The 22,988-nt window shown below is 41.7% G+C and overlaps 2 protein-coding genes across 2 annotated transcripts in view; one reads left to right on the top strand and one right to left on the bottom strand.

The window, feature by feature from the left end:
- coq10a (coenzyme Q10A) overlaps window positions 1-2,455 on the bottom strand; it is a 9,707-nt gene extending 7,252 nt beyond the window's left edge. Inside the window, exons 1-3 of the mRNA XM_021616544.3 lie at window positions 1,521-2,455; window positions 698-850; window positions 131-323 (exon numbers count right to left, since the gene is read on the bottom strand). Of these exons, the coding sequence (XP_021472219.2) occupies window positions 131-323; window positions 698-850; window positions 1,521-1,651 (477 nt within the window). The 5' untranslated portion in view covers window positions 1,652-2,455. The remainder of the gene's footprint in view (window positions 1-130; window positions 324-697; window positions 851-1,520) is intronic.
- On the top strand, window positions 2,260-22,988 carry ankrd52a (ankyrin repeat domain 52a). The gene is made up of 26 exons (XM_021616543.3): window positions 2,260-2,479; window positions 2,770-2,856; window positions 3,339-3,417; window positions 3,652-3,722; window positions 3,845-4,045; window positions 5,447-5,534; window positions 5,740-5,882; window positions 6,784-6,996; window positions 7,237-7,315; window positions 7,416-7,613; window positions 8,408-8,525; window positions 8,639-8,707; window positions 8,918-9,058; window positions 9,157-9,219; window positions 9,370-9,481; window positions 9,602-9,673; window positions 9,813-10,014; window positions 10,194-10,281; window positions 10,507-10,624; window positions 10,811-11,030; window positions 11,176-11,263; window positions 11,760-11,843; window positions 12,027-12,172; window positions 12,359-12,441; window positions 12,587-12,761; window positions 12,943-22,988. The coding sequence occupies exons 1-26, from the start codon at window positions 2,453-2,455 to the stop codon at window positions 13,206-13,208; spliced, it is 3,231 nt and encodes a 1,076-aa protein (XP_021472218.2). The 5' UTR covers window positions 2,260-2,452; the 3' UTR covers window positions 13,209-22,988.

Genomic DNA, 22,988 nt, shown 5'->3' with positions numbered 1-22,988 from the left:
GGTAACTTTCTCAAGAATCCCAGGTTTTCAAGAAATCCTAGTTGGAAGATTCCTGAAACCAGGAGGGAATAAGCAGGAAATCTGGAAGTTACTGGGATTTTTAAACCATAATTAAACAGGAGGGACTTACTTTGACCATGTGGGGTCGCACCACGCTGATCATGGATGTGTATCGCTCTACGATGGGTGGGAATCCCACCTCTAGCTGAGCTTTGGAGTGGCCTGCCCTCTTCATGATGGTCTGGGACTTCTTACACCAGGGGACAAAGAGTTTGTAGTCATCCACGTTGGCTACCACATCATACATCTCCAGCATAGAGTACCTGAAGCAGCATAGCAAAAGGAGTTTGAAAACAACATTACATCCCTTCCACTTTGTGTTTCAAATAGGCTAAGCCCTATTTTTTCCTTTAATATGAAATCTATCTATGCATTCAAGCTCTCGTTCAAGCTTGTAACAGCAGGGTAGCCTAGTGGTTAGAGCGTTAGACTAGTAACCGGAAGGTTACATGGTACAAATCTGTCGTTCTGCCCCTGGACAGGCCGTTAACCCACTGTTCCTAGGCCGTCATTGAAAATAAGAATTTGTTCTTAACTGACTTGCCTAGTTAAATAAAGGTAAAATAAATTTTAAAAACTACATACAGAAATAGCAAGTCCTACAATATATTCTATTTCATGTATGGTAGCATCTTACCCCAGTATCCTCCGCTCGGAGTACTCCTTTCTCTTATTTGTGAACCCCATGAAGGTTCTGCTGTGGGGAACTGATGTCATTGTGTCCCAATTCTGCTGATGGCAAAGCACTCTGGGAGTCCTAGTCATTACAATACCACATGATGACAAGTGTCTGATAGGGAAGGGAGAGAAAGGATCATGTTAAAAATACTGGAGTGTAACATCTCTAACAAACACACTTTTCCAGACGGGCTTCCTGCCTTTAGAGTCAGGGCAGAAATAATATATTGCCTGCAGGGGGAAAAGGTTGCCAGTAGTGTCCTAACCTTCAATGTCTAGGACAAGCTACTATATTCTGAGAAAACACATGAATGGAACTATGTGTAATGCGACCCACTCAGTCAGGTTACGTGAGGTGGCTTGCAGAGCTGGCATGTTTTGCTATTGGGGTCTGAATGTGCTCACTACAAATAACTGTGTGACAGTCATAAAAAGTTTAATTACAGTCATAGACAAAATTACAGAGAGCACTACTGACAAAGTGAAACCAACACGAAGAAAGCCACAATATGCATATACAACAATGGTGACATTGATAGGATTGAAAAGGGCACTTTTTAGGACTTAATGCCAATTTGATGATTAATAGGAAGAACACAAGTTACTAATTGTTTATATTCTCTGAAAAAACTGAATGTTCTTCAGTGTGGACCTATTTGAACCAGATGTGTAAGTGCTTTGCTGGAACAAAAACCTGTACCAAAGGGGATTCAAAGATATGCGCATGCACAGCACTGATTGGTTAATCGTGTCACATGAAGTTATCAATTCATTAATCTCACCTGATAGTCTGTCTCATATGTTCTCTTGACCCCGCGGTGTGACATGGTGAGCGCCCAGAGCCTACAGCAATCTCCAAAAACTCACTGAATGTCCGCACACCCATCGGTATTCGCCGGGCAGTTGCTGCCATTGTATTTTGGGTTACTTTATCAGAACCTCAAGTAGAATAACGGTTCACGGAGACCGGATCTGTAGGTTTCTGTTAAACACCGACTTTAGCCTATTTCGGATTGGCTATTTGAAGCCTTTCCCAGTCCTATTTCAAGGCATCCATCAACGTCAGACACCGCGTAGATAAGCTTCAGTTCACTTATCCAAGTAGACGCAACCAAAAAGGCCGCGTTTACATAAGTCGTTTATTTATTCCAAGCTCGATGTCCTGGGACGCCGAAGGTGCATAAAATGCGCGTTCAAGTTTTTCCCCATACGGCGACAACTCTTTATCTCGACCGTATCTGTTTAGTAAAGTAAACACCGGTATTGGTCAGGCTCATGGCCAGGGACACACTGTTCTAAAACAGAGCAACTGTCCTATCAGTGCATTGCTGCCACCAACTGTGTCGGAGGTATTACAATCCCAACCGCCCTGCTCCCAAAGAACATTACTGGGAGTAAGCAATTATTTCTTATATAATAAACGAGTACAATTTTAAAATGGTGAGATTATTTTGAAATGCATTTAGTATATAATTGTAATTCTCCTCAAACATTGCCAGGCTTTCACATTTTGTGGAGGGCAAAACGGGGGACGTGGAACTGCGCATGTGCGTGATAGCAGAACTAACAAACAAACATCAAGCAGAGACGGACAGCAAACACAGATCACGAACTTTCGTATTAATAACTAACTATCTACATGAGATAACTATCGTTTAATATACCTTGCAGTTCCACGCTAATGAAGGAGCTCCGTCCTGGCTGACTTTGGGAGATGGGAGTACACAATATTACAGACCAGGTGATCTAGCAAGTAGTTAGCATGCTAACTAGCTAACGTTAGATGAAAAGCCTGGCTATTTGGCTGGCTAGTTAGCTAATCAAATGTTTTGATTGCATTTTCCTGAAAGTTGCCAAGTCCCATAACGTTACTGATGCAAGTATCTGCAAGCAATGTGTCGTAGGATTGTTAGCTAAACCTCGGCGCGGCCTGATGCTGTCTGCCAACGGTTCACTTTACTTAGCTAACGTTAACTAGCTGCGATTCCTTGCTAACCACACAGTCTGACGTTCTCCTGTGCTTATCTCCAGCTTCCACTGGTCCAAGCAGTTTTTAATCGAAATGCCGATGAAATTCAACTACTATTGCACAACAAGAAAGAGGACGTCAATGCACTGGTATGTTTGTGTTGCCACAGCACTGGCTCTGGTATATTGTGTGTTGATATTGTAACGTTAGCTAGCTACTGTATCGCAACATTTCTCCAGTTATTGCAAGTAGAGGGAGGGGTGCCAGGTGGATCCTTTTCCCAATTCAAGTGATTAGGTTATTATTTTGTATTTCCCTAAAACCTAATTTATATATCTACAAACAGTAGAATGTCAACAGAAGGCCTAAAGTTTATTTTTTTTAGGCAAGTCCGTTAAGAGCAAATTCTTAGTTTCAATGAGAGCCTAGGAACAGTGGGCTAATTTCAGGGGCAGAACGACAGATTGTTACCTTGTCAGCTCGGGATTCGATCTAGTCCAACGCTCTAACCACTAGGCTAACTCCCGGCCCAGTATCTCATCAATATACTTATTTGTGGCTGCCAGTGTAAGAGGGAGATGGATTTTGCGTCTTAATGTAGATGGTTCATTTGTCTTAACTTTTCCCACAGGACCAAGAGCGCCGTACAGCACTACATGCTGCTGCCTGTTTGGGGGATGTTCATATAATGGACCTCCTCATCAATGCAGGTGATTGTGACCAAAATTGACCAACCACTGGTAGTTATGTTAACTAAACAGAACTCCCCACGCCTGACCTGCTATATTTGCAATGAAAAGGGTGTTTTGGTCTATGTACAGTTGTAGTAACAATGTGTAGTGTCTGTTCATTGTTCATTAGTCTGACTGAAACTTGAAAGAAATGACTCAACTGTACTTGTCAAGGCCCTATAATATTGCTCCTTGTTTTGTACACTCTCATAGGTGCAAATGTAAATGCTAAGGACCATGTGTGGTTAACTCCATTGCACAGAGCTGCTGCCTCCCGGAATGAAGTAAGCAGTGTTGATCATCTCTCTAATGTGAAGACTATAAAGCACTGTATCAATGTTTGGTACTGTTTGGGTGTTGACAATAAGTGTTTTCTCAAGCCCAGTTTGATTCCTTCTCTCTCCAGAGGGCAGTGGGGCTACTTCTGCGGCAGGGAGCAGAGGCCAATGCACGAGACAAGTTCTGGCAGACTCCACTGCATGTTGCAGCTGCCAATAGAGCCACGCGCTGTGCAGAGGCCCTGCTCCCCCAGCTGAGCAATCTGAACATGGCAGACCGCACTGGCAGAACCGCCTTGCACCACGCTGCTCAGAGCGGATACATGGAGGTGAGAGCTGGAAATACTGTGTGCTCTTGGAACAGGGCTGTTTTTACAAACCATTTCAGAGTGGAACTGTTGATCTAAGATCAGTTCTTTGAGGAGGTTTAAAGGCGGTTGGCATCCAATATGTTGCATTACCGCCACCTACTAGACTGGAGTAAAACTCCCTTATACTTTGCTTGAATTTTTTTTACAAATACTACACTACTCACAAAAAACTCCCACCCTACTCCACTATTTAAATCAATTTAGTCCTACTTCAGGCCAACTACCTGAAAGGATGGGACACCACCACTTAACACACCCTGTAACTCTTCTGACATCAAATCTCGCACACCCCAATACCTCTCTGCAGCTGCCACCAAAACCTCTATTTTCTGCGACTTACGTTCCATCCCTGCAGTACAGTTGATAACCATTGCTATAAATGCCAAAAATCCAATCTTACTGAAACGTATATTACTTGTTTTATCCCTCTGTACTGGTTCATATCTACAATTATTTTTATAAAAAAAAATTATAAACCTTTATTAGGCAAGTCAGTTAAGAACAAATTCTTATTTACAATGACAGCCTAGGAACAGTGGGTTAACTGCCTTGTTCAGGGGCAGAATGACATATTTTCTACCTTGTCAGCTCAGAGATTCGATCTAGCAACCTTACGGTTACTGACCCAACGCTCTAACCACTAGGCTACCTGCCTCCCCACTACTCACACCACTCCTCTCAGGATCCCTCCCCCTTGACCCATCTTCCTCTACTTAATTCACTGCCTCAGCATGTGACAACTTCTGCACTACTCTAACCCTGGAAACATCAACCTACCTCTCTCGCACAGGACCTTTCTGATCCCCAGCCCCATGGGCACTCCTACAATTAACACATACCACTACTTCAGAGGGGTTGGGTTAAATGCAGAAGACACATTTCAGTTGTAGGCCTTCAGTTGTACAACTGACTAGGTTGTGTACAACTGACTAGGTTGTGTACAACTGACTAGGTTGTGTACAACTGACTAGGTTGTGTACAACTGACTAGGTTGTGTACAACTGACTAGGTTGTGTACAACTGACTAGGTTGTGTACAACTGACTAGGTTGTGTACAACTGACTAGGTTGTGTACAATCAGCACGAACCCCTTGGATTGTAGCACTCAACACTGCATCCCACTTATAAAGCAGCTGCTTCATCTTCATGCTATTCTTTATCAAAAGGTACCGCAACACTTTTCCATTTCAAGTAAGCGTGCTCTTCCAACCACCATCCAACTCTAGGATCAGTTCTCCCATCTTGTTCATTATAATTTTGAAGGAAAACCTGGTTATAGATCAGCATGCCTACTCTGAGATGCTTTAGTGAATAATGAAACTCTGTTTATATGTAATTTTTCCTCTTGTCTGTCCTCAGATGGTGAAGTTGCTGCTGAATAAAGGGGCCAACTTGAGTACCAATGATAAGAGAGAGAGACAGCCTATCCACTGGGCAGCGTACTTAGGTGAGTTGGACTCTGCACTGGGAAAACTCTTAAAGTGATTTTCTTAGAGTACCGAATTATCAGAATTTCATAAAACTGGCTTGAATGGCAGGTGATAAATATTCAGTGTTTCCCAATTTTAAGTTGGGTGAACATTATGGATGTACTCCTCACTAAGGGTGACATTAAAAGAGTACTCACACTGCCTCTCCTATGTGACTTATAGGGCATCTGGAGGTGTTGAAGCTGCTAGTGTCTCGGAGTGCAGACAAGGGCTGCAAGGACAAGCAGGGCTACACCCCTCTCCATGCTGCCGCTGCCAGCGGACACATTGACATAGTCAAGTACCTACTGAGGCTCGGGGCTGAGGTGAGTGTAGAGGTCAAATTGTATTTATTTTACCAGGTTAGTCTCATTGAGATTAAACATCTATTTTACAAGATAAACCTGGCCAATATAGCAGTACACAAAGTTTCAAACATTTACAACACAAAGTACCACATAAAAAAACATCTGACACATTTGAATAGGCACATTTGTTTTGGGAGGAGAGGTTCAGCTAGTGGTCAAACCATTGACTGCTGCCAATTCATTTTCCACCAAAGATTTTACCCTGGCTTTAAAATGATTCTAGGAGAAGAGCTCCTGTAGTTTCAAGTCCTTTTGTTGCTCATTCCATTTACCTAGCTCTGTACAGGCCTTAGGCACTGTCAACGAGATACAGATCTGTGAGCGTAGGCGATATTTGTCATTAGTCAGCTGGACAATGCACATACTTGGGAGCTGTCTCAATATGGCCTTATGGGTAAACGGAAGCTCAAGATAGCCATAGGAAGTAATATTAATTGAGTTTTAGTTTGACCATTACCAGAAGAGACAGAATAGTATTCAATTTAGTTTTCTCTCTTTATGCGTATATATATATATATATATTGACTCAAATGATGGACATGACATAGCTTTGAAAATTCCAGAAAATTATTTAAAGGTACAGTCAACTTCTGACCCACTGGAATTGTGATACAGGGAATTATAAGTGAAATAATCTGTTTGTAAACAATTGTTGGAAAAATGACTTGTGTCATGCACAAAGTAGATGTCTTAACTGACTTGCCAAAACTAAAGTTTGTTAACAAGACATTTGTGGAGTGGATGATAAACTGATTTTAATGACTCCAACCTAAGTGTATGTAAACATCCGCCTTCGTGTGTTTGTTTGTTTGTTGCTTAGCTAGCTCCTTAAGTCTTGTGTGATCTTGTACTCTTTCAGCTGGATGAACCCAATGCCTTTGGGAACACTGCTCTGCATGTGGCCTGCTACACAGGCCAAGAGGCTGTGGCCAATGAGCTGGTGAACCAAGGAGCTAACGTCAACCAGCCTAACAGGAGTGGCTATACCCCACTGCACCTGGCCGCTGTGTCCACCAACGGGGCCCTCTGCCTGGAGCTGCTGGTCAACAATGGGGCCGACGTCAACCAGCAGGTCTGTGCCCTTATTCATAAAGTGTCAATGAGTAGGAATACTGATCTCGGATTATGTCCCCACCTGTCCATGTAATCTTATTCATTATGATCTAAAATGAAAAACTGATCCTAGATCAGCAGCTCTACTCTGAGGCTAATGCAATCAGTAGCCTTAGATGTTGTTTAATGGGTGGCGATGGGAGGATTTATCTGTTCTCTGCCAGACTAGTTTGTCATATTTCTCTTCTCCCTTCGCTAGAGTAATGCAGGGAAGAGCCCCCTGCACATGGCAGCCATTCATGGACGCTTCACACGCTCTCAGATCCTCATCCAAAACGGTAACCATGACAACCCCTCTGACTGAATGACATGTTAGGATGCTTTATACAAGTCCTGTCCCACCTGGTCTCTGATTCTATGTTTCTTGTTTGTTGTTAGGTGGAGAGATTGACAGTGTGGATAAATATGGCAATACCCCCCTCCATGTTGCTGCTAAGTACGGCCATGAACTACTGATCAGTACTCTGATGACCAACGGTGCAGATACAGCCAGACAAGGGATTCATGGGATGTTCCCGCTGCACCTGGCTGTGCTTTATGGGTTTTCAGACTGTTGTCGCAAGCTACTCTCCTCAGGTTGGTACTTACATACATACACTACCGTTCAAAAGTTTGGGGTCACTTACAAAATGTCCTTGTTTTTGAAAGGAAAACACTTTTTTTTGTCCATTTAAAATAACATCAAATTGATCAGAAATACAGTGCAGACATTGTTAATGTTGTAAATGACTATTGTAGCTGGTAATGGCTGATTTAGGAATATCTACTTAGGCATGCAGAAGCCATTTTTCAGCAACCATCACTCACTCCTGTGTTCCAATGGCACGTTGTGTCAGCTAATCCAAGTTTATCATTTTAAAGGGTTAGTTGAACATTTGAAAACCCTTTTGTTTCAGAAGAAAGTCTTTGTTTCTGGCCATTTTGAGCCTGTAATCAAACCCACATATGCTGATGCTCCAGATACTCAACTAGTCTAAAGAAGGCCAGTTTTATTGCTTCTTTAATCAGAACAACATTTTTCAGCTGTGCTAACAATTGCAAAGGGGTTTTCTAATGATCAATTGGCCTTTTAAAATTATAAACTTGGATTAGCTAACACAACGTGCCATTGGAACACAGGAGTGATGGTGGCTGATAATGGGCCTCTGTACCCTTATGTAGATATTCCATTAAAAAAAGCTGCAGTTTCTAGCTGCAATAGTCATTTACAACATTAACATGGTCTACATTATATTTCTGATCAATTTGATGTTATTTTAAATGGACAAAAAAGTAGATTTTATTTCAAAAACAAGGACATTTTGAACGGTAGTGTACATTATATCTGTATTTGATGGATCACTCCTGGTTGCCTCTTCCTCTCCCCTCAGGTCAGCTGTACAGTATTGTTTCATCTATGAGTAAGGAGCACGTACTATCAGCCGGGTTTGACATAAACACTCCAGACAACTTTGGAAGGACCTGTCTACATGCTGCTGCTTCTGGAGGGTAAGACACATAATCACACTCCAAAACTGGACCCATTCTGAACTATTGGATAATATACCCAAATGAGTCTGTCATTCTCATCATCTTATTACTCACTTCTCTGCTGCTGACAGAAACGTTGAATGTCTCAACTTGCTCTTAAGCAGTGGTACTGACTTGAATCAGAGGGACCAATCGGGAAGGTGAGTTTTTGCCACTGATTATTTTCTTTGTCTGTGTTTGTACTCATGCTGGTGTGAGTACGAGATAGTAATGTTAAATGGAATAGTCAGTAATTTGAGATCGCCTGGGTACTGTAAAAGCTCTTTGTGAACAACTAATGTAAAAAGTACTTTATGAATACATTTGATTGATGCACTGATTATTAGTTGGGCCTTCTCTTGGTCTCTCAGGACTCCGTTGCACTATGCAGCTGCTAATGGGAGGTACCAATGCACTGTGACCCTAGTGAGTGCTGGCGCTGAGGTCAATGAGCCAGACCGTACAGGCTGCACTCCCCTGCACTACTCTGCTGCCTCCCAGGCCTTCTGCAGGTAGGAACTCGCACTCCATCGACAAATACACCAAGACGCTTTCAGGAAACATAGCTGTGTTGAATTTGTGAATAAACGTGTTCATTCTGCACTTCCAGAATGGACCGACATTTCCCTGGGACTCTTCAGAGCGAGGAGGATGGAGATAAGGAGTCCTATTTGTTAGTTTACTGTCTGCAACCATTATTTTGTATCTTTTTAAAATGTGTATAATTTTCTACTGATTTAAAGATCCGCTTAAAGAACTCAAAATATGTTGTTTATTTCATGACCCCTACTTGACTGGGGCTTTTGTCTGTTTTTGTTACTAGTTGCTTGGAGCATCTGTTGGACAATGGTGCCGACCCATCCCTGGTCAACTCTAAAGGTTACAGTGCTGTTCATTATGCTGCTTCCCACGGCAACAAGCAGAACCTGGAACTGGTAAGTCCTTCTGTTTGTGTTCAGTAACTTGTATAGCTCCAGCCATTTAGGTAAATTGTTTTTCATCATGACTTTGCTGTATCTGTGGATAGTATTACATCGTGACTCTTGTCCCTTTAGCTCCTGGAAATGTCCTTTAATGCCCTAGGAGACATTGAGAGCAGTATTCCAGTGAGTCCATTGCATTTAGCTGTAAGTGTGCTTTTCATTCCTAAAATCCTCTCTGTTACTTTGTAGCTTGAGACTGAGTGTGTGGAGAAGATGCCATGTTCATATAGAGCAGCCAAAACATGACCGCTTCCTGTCGTATCCCATCTCCTCTCCCCCTCAGGCTGATAATGGCCACTGGCAGGCTCTGAGTGTGCTGACAGAGACTGCTGCCTACGTAGATGTGCAAGATGCCTCGGGCCGCTCTGTGCTCTACTTGGCTTCCCAGAGAGGTTACGCCCGCTGTGTAGAGGTCCTGCTAGCCCAGGGGGCCTCCTGCCTCCTCAACGAGAACAGACACACGTGGACCCCTCTACACGTCGCAGGTACGGTCCCCCCCTCAGAACCAGATGTGGGTTGAAATGAGTTAAAGTTTATTTGCCATGTGTAATGAATACATGCAAGTATGTGTCCCTGTATATTGTTCGATATTAGCAAGTATGGAATAGCTTAGAAACAAAGCAGTCAGGGTTGAATGTGTGATTGAATATTTGTTTCATATCAGCTGCCAACGGCCACACGGAATGTCTCCACATGCTGGTGGAAAGCGGGGAGGAGGCAGACCTTACCAACGTCACAGACACACAAGGACAGTGAGTGGTCTCTCTTTCTTGCTACCTGGCAGGAAACTTTGTTTTTGTAATGTAAACATGTTGTTATTTACTTTTAATAACTCCATATAGATACAGTGTTAGCAATACAGTTTAGGCTGTTCACGGAAGATTTACAGAATCGCACATCCTGTCTGCTAGAATGCATTGATGTTGACGTTGTAATATAAATGACTGTGTGTGTGGTCTCCCTGTGTTCCTCCTCAGGACCCCTCTGATGCTGGCCGTGCTAGGTGGCCATACAGACTGTGTCCACCTGCTGTTGGAGAAGGGGGCCTGGCCTGACGCCAAGGACAAGGGGGGCAGCACAGCCTTGCACAGAGGGGTGAGCTACACGCCTAGAGGCTTTTCACATTACTCAGCTGAGAAAAAGGTCATTCTTCAGCTACACCTAGCCTGTCTGGTTGTTGTGTGGTACAGAGGAACACTGCAACATTAGTTTGAAATAATTATTAAAGCACTGTAAAAGTTAGAAATATAGCTGTGTAACTCTTTGGAACCTGTCCCATAGGCGGTGGTGGGCCGTGAGGATTGTGTGACAGCCCTGCTGGATCACGAGGCATCTGCCCTGTGTCGGGACGGCCAGGGTCGTACCCCCCTGCATTACGCTGCCTCCCACCGCTACACTGACATCCTGGCCAGTCTGCTGCGTGCCGCCACACGCGCCGATCCTCTCGACTCCCTCTTGGACCACGAAGAGTACACGCCGTCACACTGGGCCGCCTACCAAGGTCTGTGTGGTTATTGGTTACATCCCAAAACACCCTCTTTCAAGAAGGGTGTATATTACATGTATAAATGAAATGTGGGGGGAAAACAGTTTGTTTTGTAGTGTCTTTGTAATTCAAATGAACACACTTTTTTTTCTCCTATCAGGGCATGAAGGCTGTTTGGAGGTTTTACTTGAACACAAAACATGTAGTAGCCAGGAGGGAAACCGCTTTACCCCATTGCACTGTGCTCTGTGAGTATTCTCTAATCAATGTTTTAAACATGATAATACATTATTACGACAATGTGTTTGGGAAAGGATCAGTAATGATGGGTTCTATAAACGGGTTGGTTGTTTAGCAACAAAACTGACAGTTTCTAAACTACAGTTGACAACGTGAACTATATTTAGTCTCCAAATGTTTATTGAAAACATAAATACATTTGCACAATGAGCACTTGTCTCAAATACATCGTTACAATTGTTGGTTAGCTAGCTAGCTAATTTTAGCCATATTAGCATAAACATCAGTCAAAACACCTCAAAACAAGACATGGTATCAATAATGATGAAACAAGCCACCAATGATTCCCCATAGGGCAGCTTCTTGTCATTGTTGCTAGCTATCTGACCTTTCAGAATCGTAACAACGCACGCCTTCCGGCCACATTGACGCGCACATCTTTTTTGTGACGTTATCAGTCTATGTGGTGATCTTTTGATGTTTTGATGGTGTGTGATGCTGCAGAATGAATGGCCGTAGTGGAGCTGCAGAGATGCTGTTGGAATCTGCTGGTGTACAGATGGTTAACACCAGGGATACTAAAGGAAGGTAAGTCAATTGAGGGCAAGGTGTCATTACCTTACTAGATGTTTACCTGGGTATCTTCTGTTTCATTGGTATGTCTTCTGAGCTGTACCTCTGCGCTCAGTGTGGACTCCAGATTTGATCTCCTGTTTCGTTGTCATGCGAGACTGAGCTCACCAAGGTCAGGCTGCCTCTCTTTGCCTGTAGGACCCCGCTTCATGCCGCAGCGTGCGCCGAGGACGTGTCGGGGCTGCAGCTGGTCCTACGCCACGGCGCTGAGATCAACGCCGTGGACCACACCGGACGCTCTGCTCTCATGGTTGCTGCTGACAACGGACAGAGTGGCACCGTGGGTAAGTCTACGGAACACATTTTCGTTGATGTTTTGATAAAGGATAGAGTTTAGCAGATTCTCTCTCATCAGCCTCTGAAGAAGAATGAACTACCACTTGATTGGAGTGAATTCATTATGTGTTGGGTAGATCTGTAAAGAGGAATCCTGTGTCATTTATCTCTTGATTCTCCCCTGGTGTCCCCAGCCATCCTCCTGCAACGGGCCAAGGCTGACCTGACACTGCTGGACGACAATGGAAACACTGCCCTGCATCTGGCCTGCAGCAAGGTAAGCAGCCCTCACAATATCATCAGAGCTCAGAAAGAAATGGAGCATAATAACATAGCATTCAAGCTTTCAGCACCTCTCTGATGAACGGAGTGCATGTATTGATGATGGTTGATGTAAGCATGTTTCTGTATTTGTCTTGCAGGCTCATGAGATGTGTGCCCTGCTGATTCTGGGGGAGATCCATAACGCTACCCTCGTCAATGCAACCAACGCTGCACTGCAAATGCCCCTGCATCTAGCAGCACGCAACGGTATGGCCACCGTGGTCCAGGCACTGCTGAGTCGAGGAGCCACAGTGCTGGCAGTGGATGAGGAGGGTAAGGAGAGACACTATTCCATCTTTCTCAAAACCTTGTCTTCATTTTAACATAATGCTATGGGCTTTCTAATTGATTTCTGATTGTTACTTACTTAGGCCTTTTTCTCCTCCTCGAGCATAGGCCATAGACAACAGCTTTCTAGTGTATCTGGTCTGATGGTGTTTTTGTTGTTGACCAGGCCACACTCCAGCCCTGGCCTGCGCCCCCAACAAGGACGTGGCTGACTGCCTGGCTCTGATCCTCTCTACCATGAAACCTTTCCCACCTCTGGACCCTTCCTCGTGCTCCTGCTCCTCTTCCTCCTGCCCCTGCACCTCCATCTCTGTCTCCTCCATCTCTGTCTCCTCCTCCATCTCCCCCGGTCTCAACCTACTGAAGCACTGCGGCATCACCGCAGCCTGCACACCCCTGCCCAACGGAAGCCTTCACCATCACCACGGCTAAATCAAAGACCACCATGGCGCCGCCATCGGCCTGGACGGGTGCCTTTCTGAGTGAGGTCATCCTACACCTACAATCTGACACCACTACAACCACCACCACAGGGTGACTCCCTTGAGTACACCCACCTACACGCCTGTGCGTATGTGTGCGCGTATGGTCTTCTCCTGAAGTGCAGTCAAACCTATATGCAAATAGAGCCCACAGCATCTATCTCAGCTCTGTAGTAGTTAGTGCTTAACACAGAGAGACTGATCTCTCTTTCTGTAATGTCACTGGAATACTGCTGTTTGTCCCTAAATGGTTGCTAATAACCAACCACAAAAATCATCTAAATAATCAATCCCTTTAAAATATGTCCCGCAAATAGGTACTTGTCAGCACAGAAAAATGACTGACAGCTTAAAGGACTTTTTCTTCTCCTTTTTGTGTTTGTTTGTAGTCTCTTGTTTAGTCACTTCTCATTATCATTCAGTATTTAATATTATATCAGAAACTAGGACTAGTAGTGGTGGCCTTGAATAGGAATGCACAGCCTTCCCCAAAGGAGAATGATCAAACGGGTTAAAGTAGGGTAGAGGACTTGATGAAGGAACCATACAGAAGAAAGTCCTGCCCAAGAGTGCAATGCTAAAATATATCTATTCTGATTTTTTTTTTTAATGATTATTATATGTACCTTGTGTAGTAGCCTATATTTAAACTTTTAGCCTAAAATAGTTTGTCAATTTCATAGAGCTGCTAAAGTTTGAAAAATGTATATGTAAGCATGTCTCCTTGCAAAGGAGTACAGTGCTCGGGTTGGGATTTTAGCATCAATTTATTCTCAATGCTGAAGTATTGTCTACAACACAGTTTTGTGTTTACTAAGCTAGAATGTGGTTCAAAGCATATCAGTTATGACCAAAGGTGATCATCACTACTATGGCAAAACAAAAATATTTATTTGAGATGTACTGTATAGAGAAAGACGATAGATCGATCTTGAGATACCTCGATAAATAATTTTGCAGCTGCTGAACGATTAGACAGGGAGAGTAGTAGCAATGAGGCCTTGGTTATTTAGTTTGCCTTTGGGAGCGGGCTCGCCCCATTGCACCTCAGTGAAGCCTCTTGTATTGTGAGCACTTTCTCTTGTATTCTGAGATTACTGCTCAGTCATTTTACCAGCCATTTCAATTGATTTCTCTTTTCTTTTTTTTTTTCATTCTCTAAAGACTTTGGTACATTGAATGGGATTATTTCCCCAAATTTGGCCTTGGTCAATCTGAAATTGAATTTATACTGAACAAAAATATAAATGCAACATGCAACAATTTCAAAGATTTTACTGAGGTCATATAAATTCATATTTTACAGTTCAAATAAGGAAATCCGTCAATTTAAATCAATTCATTAGGCCCCGATCTGTGGATTTCATGACTGGGTGTACAGATCCAGAGCATCCCAAACATGTTCAATGGGTGACATGTCTAGTGAGTATGCAGGTCATGGAAGAACTGGGACATTTTGCAGCTTCCAGGAATTGCATACAGATTCTTGAGATATGGCACCCCGATGGGCCTCAGGATCTCGTCACGCTGTCTCTGTGTATTCAAATTGCCATTGATAAAATACAAACGTGTTCGTTGTCCGCAGCTTATGCCTGCCATACCATAACCCCACCACCACCATGGGGCACTTTGTTCACAACGTTGACATCAACGTGTGGTCTCAGACGATACCGCAGGTAAAGAACCCAAATGTGGAGGTGCTAGGCTGAGATGGTTACATGTGGTCTGTAGTTGTGAGGCCGCTTGGACATATTGCCAAATTCTCTAAAACGATGTTGGTGGCTTATGGTAGAGAAGTTAATATTAAATTCTCTGGCAACAGCTCATGGACATTCTTGCAGTCAGCATGCCAATTGCACAGTCCCTGAAAAAACATCTGTGGCACTGTGTTGTGTGACACAACTGCACATTTTCATGGCCTTTTATTGTCCCCAGCACAAGGTGCACATGTGTAATGATCATGCTGTTTAATCAGCTTCTTGATATGCCACACCGGTCCAATGGATGCATTATGTTAGCAAAGAATAAATGCTCACTAACAGGGATGTAAACAAATTTGTGCCCAAGAATTGAGGAATACTTTTTGTGCGATTGGAACATTTTGGGGATCTCATTTTTCTGCTCATGAAACATGGGACCAACACTTTACATGTTGCGTTTAATATTTTTGTTCGGTGTTCTTCAGAAATTAAGAGATGGAGCAATACCACTGTTCCTCTCAACGCTTGTATCTTGACTAGTACAATGGTCAGTCCTGGTATGAGATTGAAATGCTCTTTCGTTTTTGTATAATATAAGCAATATTTACTTTCTGGCATTTGAACGTTATTGAAAAGACAATCATAGTCTCAAGGGCTTTTGTTTCCTTGGTAATCTTGTTTGATGTTCACTTTATTTTAGTTCTGACACTAGGCCTAGCTACATGGACATGATCTGTTCTAGACTAAAGGCTGTAGTCGCTGTGTCAAGGCATTTTTCTGTGCCAAGAAAACATTTAAATTGATTGCCACCATGGTATCTCATTTAGAACCATATGACATCTTGGCAGGATGGCAAAATAAGACCAACCCTAGGATCTCACCCACTTAATTAGACCTGTGAATCTGGTAAGAAGAGGATTCCTTGGTTGGGCTTGATTGGTCATGTCTCCGGATAGAAGTCATGACTTACTAGAGATAATTGAAAGCCCGGTAGGTTGGCAGGGTTACTGTAGGAATGAACTGAAAAAACAAATGTTACACTCATATGGGCAGTAGTAGTACTTGTGTTTTTAGTAAAGCCAAAAAGTGTAATTCCTTTTTGCTACGTGGTATTCCTTTTGTTACACGTGTATCTTGTCTGGTGGTACTACATTGTAGATTGTATCAGACCACTGGAGCTCATTGCTCAACTTAATTTAAATATTTTTTACACTACCATTTCTATTGCATCATCAGTGGACAGCTACATTTCAGATTCCGGACTAATTTACATATTTATTTAATTCTTCACCATAACATCTCTTGATGATGGCTAAATGACATGCCTTAGTTCTTTCTGGATGATAAAGATGAGGACCTAATCTAATGGACGAACAAGTCATGTGGTGCCCAACAGTCGGTGTTCTCTGTGTTGTCTGGGGTAGAGGAGGAACAAAGGGAGTGTTTAGTCTTTGGTGTCATGTGTAAACAGTTAATCGTCTCAGGCTGTGTGGAGCCAGTAAGCATATCACATGGATTGATAACATGCAAGTCATATTGACATTTTGTGATATGCATACAGTTCTATAGTTATTCATTCAACCCTGATCCAAGGCACTTATTGAGGTAGTTATGCACTTTAACACGTTCAGTGTCTTCGTGTGCATTATCACTCTGAATAGTGCATATGTGTTGTAGCTACATGAGCAAGTCTGCTTTGTGGGAGAGAAGAGGTGCAAAACAGGTCATGGCAAAGATTGCAAGGTATGTATGTACTGTTGCTTCATTGACAGATTTAACTTCAAAACTCTCAGGGTCTAAAATGGTCACACATGGTCCAAAATCCAGTTATCACAATGTGGTTTGTTCGATGCCAGTCCAGGGTATGTTACTAGTCCTTCTGGTTAGTCCAGTGATTTAGTTAGGCTTGTTTTCACCATGCTTGCATCCTCCTCCCATGACTCCACATTGAGCAACATCTGTATGTTGTATAACAGACACTGATTACATCAATAATCCAACAGCAGGTGTGTCTGGCTAGCAGGTCATAAATAGTTTTCTTCTTGCAATGCCCTTGTCCAGCAGGTGGCACCAGTTCTCCTGCATATATCCCATCTGGACCTCTATCCATATATATGTGTTCCATTGCTTGACAGAGAACTCATTATAAAGGAGCTTGAGATCATTCTTCTGACTTTAAAGAAACAATTAAATGGGACATTTCTCATTTGTAGCAATAAAGTGCTTGTGAACAATGTGTGCAGCACAAATATTGCACTGCCTTCTCCTGTATTTAAGCTAATCCAACAAAGCATTTTAGTAATTTATCAGATGCTCTTATCCAGAGCGACTTACAATTGACATGTATGCCAATTGAAGATTTGCGTGAGTTATTGTGCAAATCTTAGGTCACAGTTAAGGCCTTATTTGCCAAAGTACATTGGATTAAAAAACAAAAATTAAAAAGATAAATTCCGAGAACATGGAATGTACACACTGACTCCAAATATGACCCATGACTTCACTGGCAAATGTGAATATGGGGTCAAATTGGAACAATTATTTTCTCCTGACCTTTTGAACTACTGCTCTGGCATTCATGAAATTATACAAGTAGCAGCATGAAATAACTGTCATGTAAGTTTAGTCTTCCTGTTATGGGTCTTGTCTCTTGAATGTGATCGAGCTATACCTATAGGTGTGTGTTTGTCATGCATTGACAATGGAAACAGCAGGTTGGAGGGTTTGAACATTAATCTCTGTTAATACCATTGAGATAGCCTTACAATATATTTTGAACAGAAAATTATACTACGCTGTAGTTGCTTAAATTTTTTTGCATTAATTGATAGCCTGTTTTTTTTTAAAGGAAAATACTCCTAGCTACATTCATTTAGTGCCATAGAAACCTTTATTTGCCTTCAAGCATAATAGTCATATTTGGTCAGTAACTCATTTCTTTGTTGTGTTTGGGACTCATTTACCCAGATAGCCATGGTTAGAAAGTAAAATAAAAATGGTATTAAGCTCTGATTTGAAACATTGCTGTCAGAGATACAGGTCCTAATGTCAGTGGTGACTAATGGTTTGCATTACTACTTAGTACAGATCGTAGGGTGGAAACTAGGAAGAGGAAAGCAATCAGAACAGACATGGTAGTCTGGAAAAAAGAATGGATGCAAGGTTTGTTAAAGTATTTATAATTGGACAGACTTTGTAAGGACAAATATAATGTAACAAGTCGGCAATGATCAAAATGTATGTTTATTTCTTTGTAAGAGCTGGTTTTGTAATTATTATAGGAACAGTTTTTAATGTTGGCAGATGTGTGGTTAACAGGGAATAGATTTACCTCGATGGATGCCCCTATTCTTACTTGAAGTATCTTTCATAGAAGGCAAATGTAAAATTTTCATTCACAGCCAAGCCTTAACTTTAAAGCAAAGGAACCAATATCTTGCAGTACCTACTAAGTTATGACACGTGACCCCTCTGGAGTTCCATTTCTCAGTGGAACTGATCAAATCTCTGCTGATTTTGCTATTATGGTGTGCATCCCAAATGGTACCGTATTCTCTACATAGTGTACAACCTTTGACCAAAGTTGGTCCTTGGTCAAAAGCAGTACACTGTTTAGAGAATAGGGTGCCATTTTGGATGAGCACACACATATCCTTGGGTGTCTTGAAGCACACATCCAATGTTGATGACGAACAACTCAAGGTTTCCCTGAGATTGTTTTGGGATTTTGCCATATTTGCTACATTGAGTGAAAAACATTAATTGGATTTTACTTATTACCGGTCTAGTTCAGTTTGACTATAATCTCCAAAACCAAAAAACGCTATTAATTTAAGTACCAGTTGGAGAGAAGAGAAAGGGCAAAAAGTCTACCTTGTTATAAATGCAAACAGTTGTCAATTTGATTCTAAAGATTTAAGTTCTGGTACGTGAAGGGCAGAAATGTGTAATTCAATGAAGGTCATGAGGAAAAATAGTGTATAAATCTATAGGGTGGTGGGGGGGGGGGAGTACTATGCAGTAATTATTTACCCCCTCAAGTTGGTGAATGTGGGTTAGTAAATATGGGAGGATTTTTCTAGCTTTCCCCCTGCTTGTGGTCTCATTTTTTCCCTTCATCCTTGCTTGGTATTTTGTTCTCCATCAGTTGGACCTGTGTGATAACCAGCACAGAGGTGGCATGGTGCCTTTTCATGTGTTTCTAAATGAATGTTGTAGCTACGGCATGGTCTTCCATTTATACCTTCCGGAAGTCTTATGAATTCCATGTAAAATAAGAGCACATCTCTCTGAAAAGAACACTCAACCTTTGTGATGTTTGCTAAAATAAGCAACTGTTGTTTATGTTCTTGGCCTATTCCGTGTGCATGCTATGGATCTCTGCGCGTGGGTCCTGTCATATGGTGAATCCGAGTGTACCATCATACCTGATGTTGAACACCAATATTGGAGTCTTTTATTTTTTTTTTTTTTTTTTGAAAGCACAAATCCAAACATGGAACCATATTTTTTGACGATACCTCCAAGCAAAGATGTGTCTCGCAATGCTGTGGCGGTTAGAGCCAAGAAGAGTTTGAACGAGGGGGTCACAAAGAGAAGGAAAGCATGGGATTGGATAATCATTACCAGTAACTGTAGTCTGAGCATATCAATTTAGATGTATTTATACTTAGATGTGCTAACTGTACAGAATAGTTCAGGTTGTGAAGTCATATTAGGGTACATAACAGTAATAATGATAATGTTTTGGTCGTAATCGTGTGGTGTTTTTGCATTATTAAAAGTAGTGGTTCCTCAGTAGCGGTGTGCAGTGTTAAGCATGTGATCATTCTGTTGAAGTGGTCTAATATAACATGCGTCGTATTCTAGTAGCATTAGGGCGTGATGAATCATCCTCGCTTTTTAAGCTGACCTCCCTTTTGAAGTGGATGAAAAAGACGAGTGCAATAAACTTCTTATTTATCATTTGCTTCCTCAAGGAAAAAAATTAAGTAACTTTCTGTAGATGGTTAATGCAGTGGGATTGTAAACTCTCCTTGCTGCTTCGCATCCAGAGAAGTGGCACTAGGATGTGAAGAACTCCATTCTTAGAACTGTGATATTCAAGTATCAAAGCTGCTTTCTCATAAGGGGGACCATGCACAAGATAATTTGACTGATACATTGACTGTGTGTATTGTGTTAGAGGCATTTTTGGGATTCAATCTCCTTGAATGTGAATATTTTGATTGCATGTCAAGGTGTGTATGTATGCATCTTCCTCCGTATCAAATGAAATATTGTCTGGCCGTAAATTAAGTGTATTAAAGGAATTATGAAATGCCTTGTTTTCAGAAGAAACATTAAGGGAGACCTCCCATTCATTCCCCCTCACTAAACATGTGTTACGTTAAGCTTTCTGCAGCTGTTCTGATCATGTATGTTTTATTAGTATCAGTAATGGAGGTGTGTTGAAATGGTGACCCATGGGTTACATTAACAAAACTACGTAAGAATTATTACACATTACAAGCAACTACTTAAAAGAAACACTTGTGTGTTGCACATGTATGTTTTTGTTACTTTGGGCAAGTAACCAAGCCTGTCTAAATCAGACATATAGATGACAATGGAAATGAAAGGTAGGGAATGAAAGGTGTAGCATGAGAACAGCCTAGTGCTTAGGGTATAATGTGTTGACATTGTTGGAAGCCCTGTGATATTAGTTGTAGAATAACATTCCCCTTGAAACGACCTTTTTAACCAGCAGGGGAAGGAAGTGTTCTTAAACATTGTTTGCCACTATTGGCAGTAATTTGCTGTAAAAGCACATAGACGTACTCTTAGAATAAGCACAGGATCAATGCCAATTGCCCATTTATTAGCTTAGAGTGTAGCCTCCTATTGGGAATTGCCTTGAGATGCGCGGTCACCCACAATGAAGTCTGGGGCCAGATATTATCATTGGACTCCGTAAGGGACCACAATGGTAATTCAGTCTTTTTGATACCATCCGTTGGAGGTACACTATGGTAATGTGCTCTGAGCAATACAGAATAATGGATGCATTCATTGGCATATCCTGTGACTTGTTGGTCCCTTTGTTGATTTCTTAGTTTATTCTGCAGCACCTTAACTGAATGTGAACTGATGAAGACCGACTACGGGTTAGTTGTCCGTTTCACTCCGTGGCTTATGTATTGTAAATACTATGGACCCCATACCAGGAAAGGAGGAGTCTAAATCAGGGCACATCAAGTTACAATGAAATGATTTTTCAAAAAATTGGTTTGTCAGCTAAACATTCCAAAAGTTTTGCAAGCTTTGCTGTTGGGTAACAGAACAGTCTAAACTGCTTTGCTGTTGGGTAACAGAACAGTCTGAACTGCTTTGCTGTTGGGTAACAGAACAGTCTAAACTGCTTTGCTGTTGGGTAACAGAACAGTCTAAACTGCTTTGCTGTTGAATAGTAGTAACTGACATCTGGCATAGGCCTAGTCTACATGCTGTGTGTTTGTCAGAGAAAGGAAAGATTCCCTATTTAACTCTAACCTCATTTACAAACCTGCAAATACTATTCTACTGTGAGTAGAAAATGCCATCACCAGCATGTGCTGTAGACCTGTGATGACAATGGCAACAGGACCAATGACGTAGCGCGATTTCAACATTTGAGTTAACATGAATAGTCAACGCCTCTCACTTTCTTAATTCTGTAAGGCTGATGCATATAAATGGTATTATCCATGTAAATACACATGTTTGTCTTCTTCAATAGTAGCATTTTTCCTACCTCCCATACATTGCAGCTAGAGTTAATCTGCACCTGTTTTGACAAACAAATATACACACAATAGCCTATGGGAACTGAGAATTTTACCATGAACAATAATTCAACTTGAAGAAGTGTGCTTGATTGTATGTATAATTGTGTGTTCATGAGATTTATGATACACATTTCTACAACAAAATACCACTGGGATGTGAAGCCAGACTGATGTCTTTTTAAAACCTAATTTCTCCATTCTTCTGCTTTCATGTTATGCTCTAGTCTCTTAACGTTTACAGCTTCCTGGAATATGTGAATTTTGGTTGGGTTAGTTATTGCATATGTACGTATAGCTGGTTTTGGTACTATCATATTTTTAACAGTGGAGACCAGTTATATGCATTATTATATTCTGTACGAGGTTGAATTTTGTTCCCCTCAAGCCGTATGCCTTCAGAAACACTAATCCACTCAACTTGCTAAGTGTTTGCCTTCCCACTGTCATTGTGCATCAGCTTTAAAGCTAGAATCCTTAATTGAAACAAAAGCGGATACCCCACCTCTTTGGTAAAAAGCTGACGGCTGGGCCTGGAGAAATGGAACCACTCAAATTCATGGACAGAGCTATGGATGCAAGGACTGACCACCCATGATATAAAATATAGTTAACCATGTTGAGGCTATACAGTGTTTGTTTACCAACATTGCAAAACGAATAAAACATGTATATTTGGGGTTTTAAATGGGGTATGATCATTGAACTTAGTTTGAGTCAAATTATATTCTTCAATAATAAATGGCCATAACATTAATTTAAGTCCAAAAATGAATGTAGGAACTAAAGATTCTAGCTTTAATTCCATGGCAATAGAGGACAGGGTGAGAGGTCTGGTTTCTGACCAGACAGACACTCACCCTGCCCCTCATTCCCACACAAGGAGAGGAACACCCCCTCACTCCCCACCCACTGTCCCTCCAAAACCTCAAGCCATTTCTTTAGTTGACAACAATGCAATTGATCCCAAAAGCACTTTGCCTTGTATTTCCATTGTGTGAACTATGTAAATTGTAATTTGTTACAAAATGTTACGGATGTGTGTAAGATCATTCATTCACAATTTCGGACTAATCTGCATCAATCTTTGACGTTAAAATAATAAAATGATTTAAACATTGAACCTAAATCTATTTTATACAATGTTTGCTGCAGCCAATTGGTCTTGTCATTCAGTATTGTGGCTTAGGGTTGGTTGTGTTTTAAATAAAGTGCTATTGATAAATA

Source organism: Oncorhynchus mykiss, chromosome 9, assembly GCF_057628025.1.
Source record: "Oncorhynchus mykiss isolate SJ-2025 chromosome 9, ASM5762802v1, whole genome shotgun sequence".
In the NCBI taxonomy this organism is placed as follows: Eukaryota; Metazoa; Chordata; class Actinopteri; order Salmoniformes; family Salmonidae; genus Oncorhynchus; species Oncorhynchus mykiss.
This window is presented reverse-complemented; position numbering and strand designations above follow the sequence as displayed.

Bases quoted from the DNA above. Each gene is read 5' to 3' on its own strand.
- ankrd52a (XM_021616543.3), top strand. From the start codon at position 2,453: ATGGGAGTACACAATATTACAGACCAG. The intron at 7,316-7,415 runs GTAACCATGACA...GTTTGTTGTTAG, and splicing joins TCAGATCCTCATCCAAAACG to GTGGAGAGATTGACAGTGTG. The intron at 9,674-9,812 runs GTAAGTGTGCTT...TCTCCCCCTCAG, and splicing joins TGAGTCCATTGCATTTAGCT to GCTGATAATGGCCACTGGCA.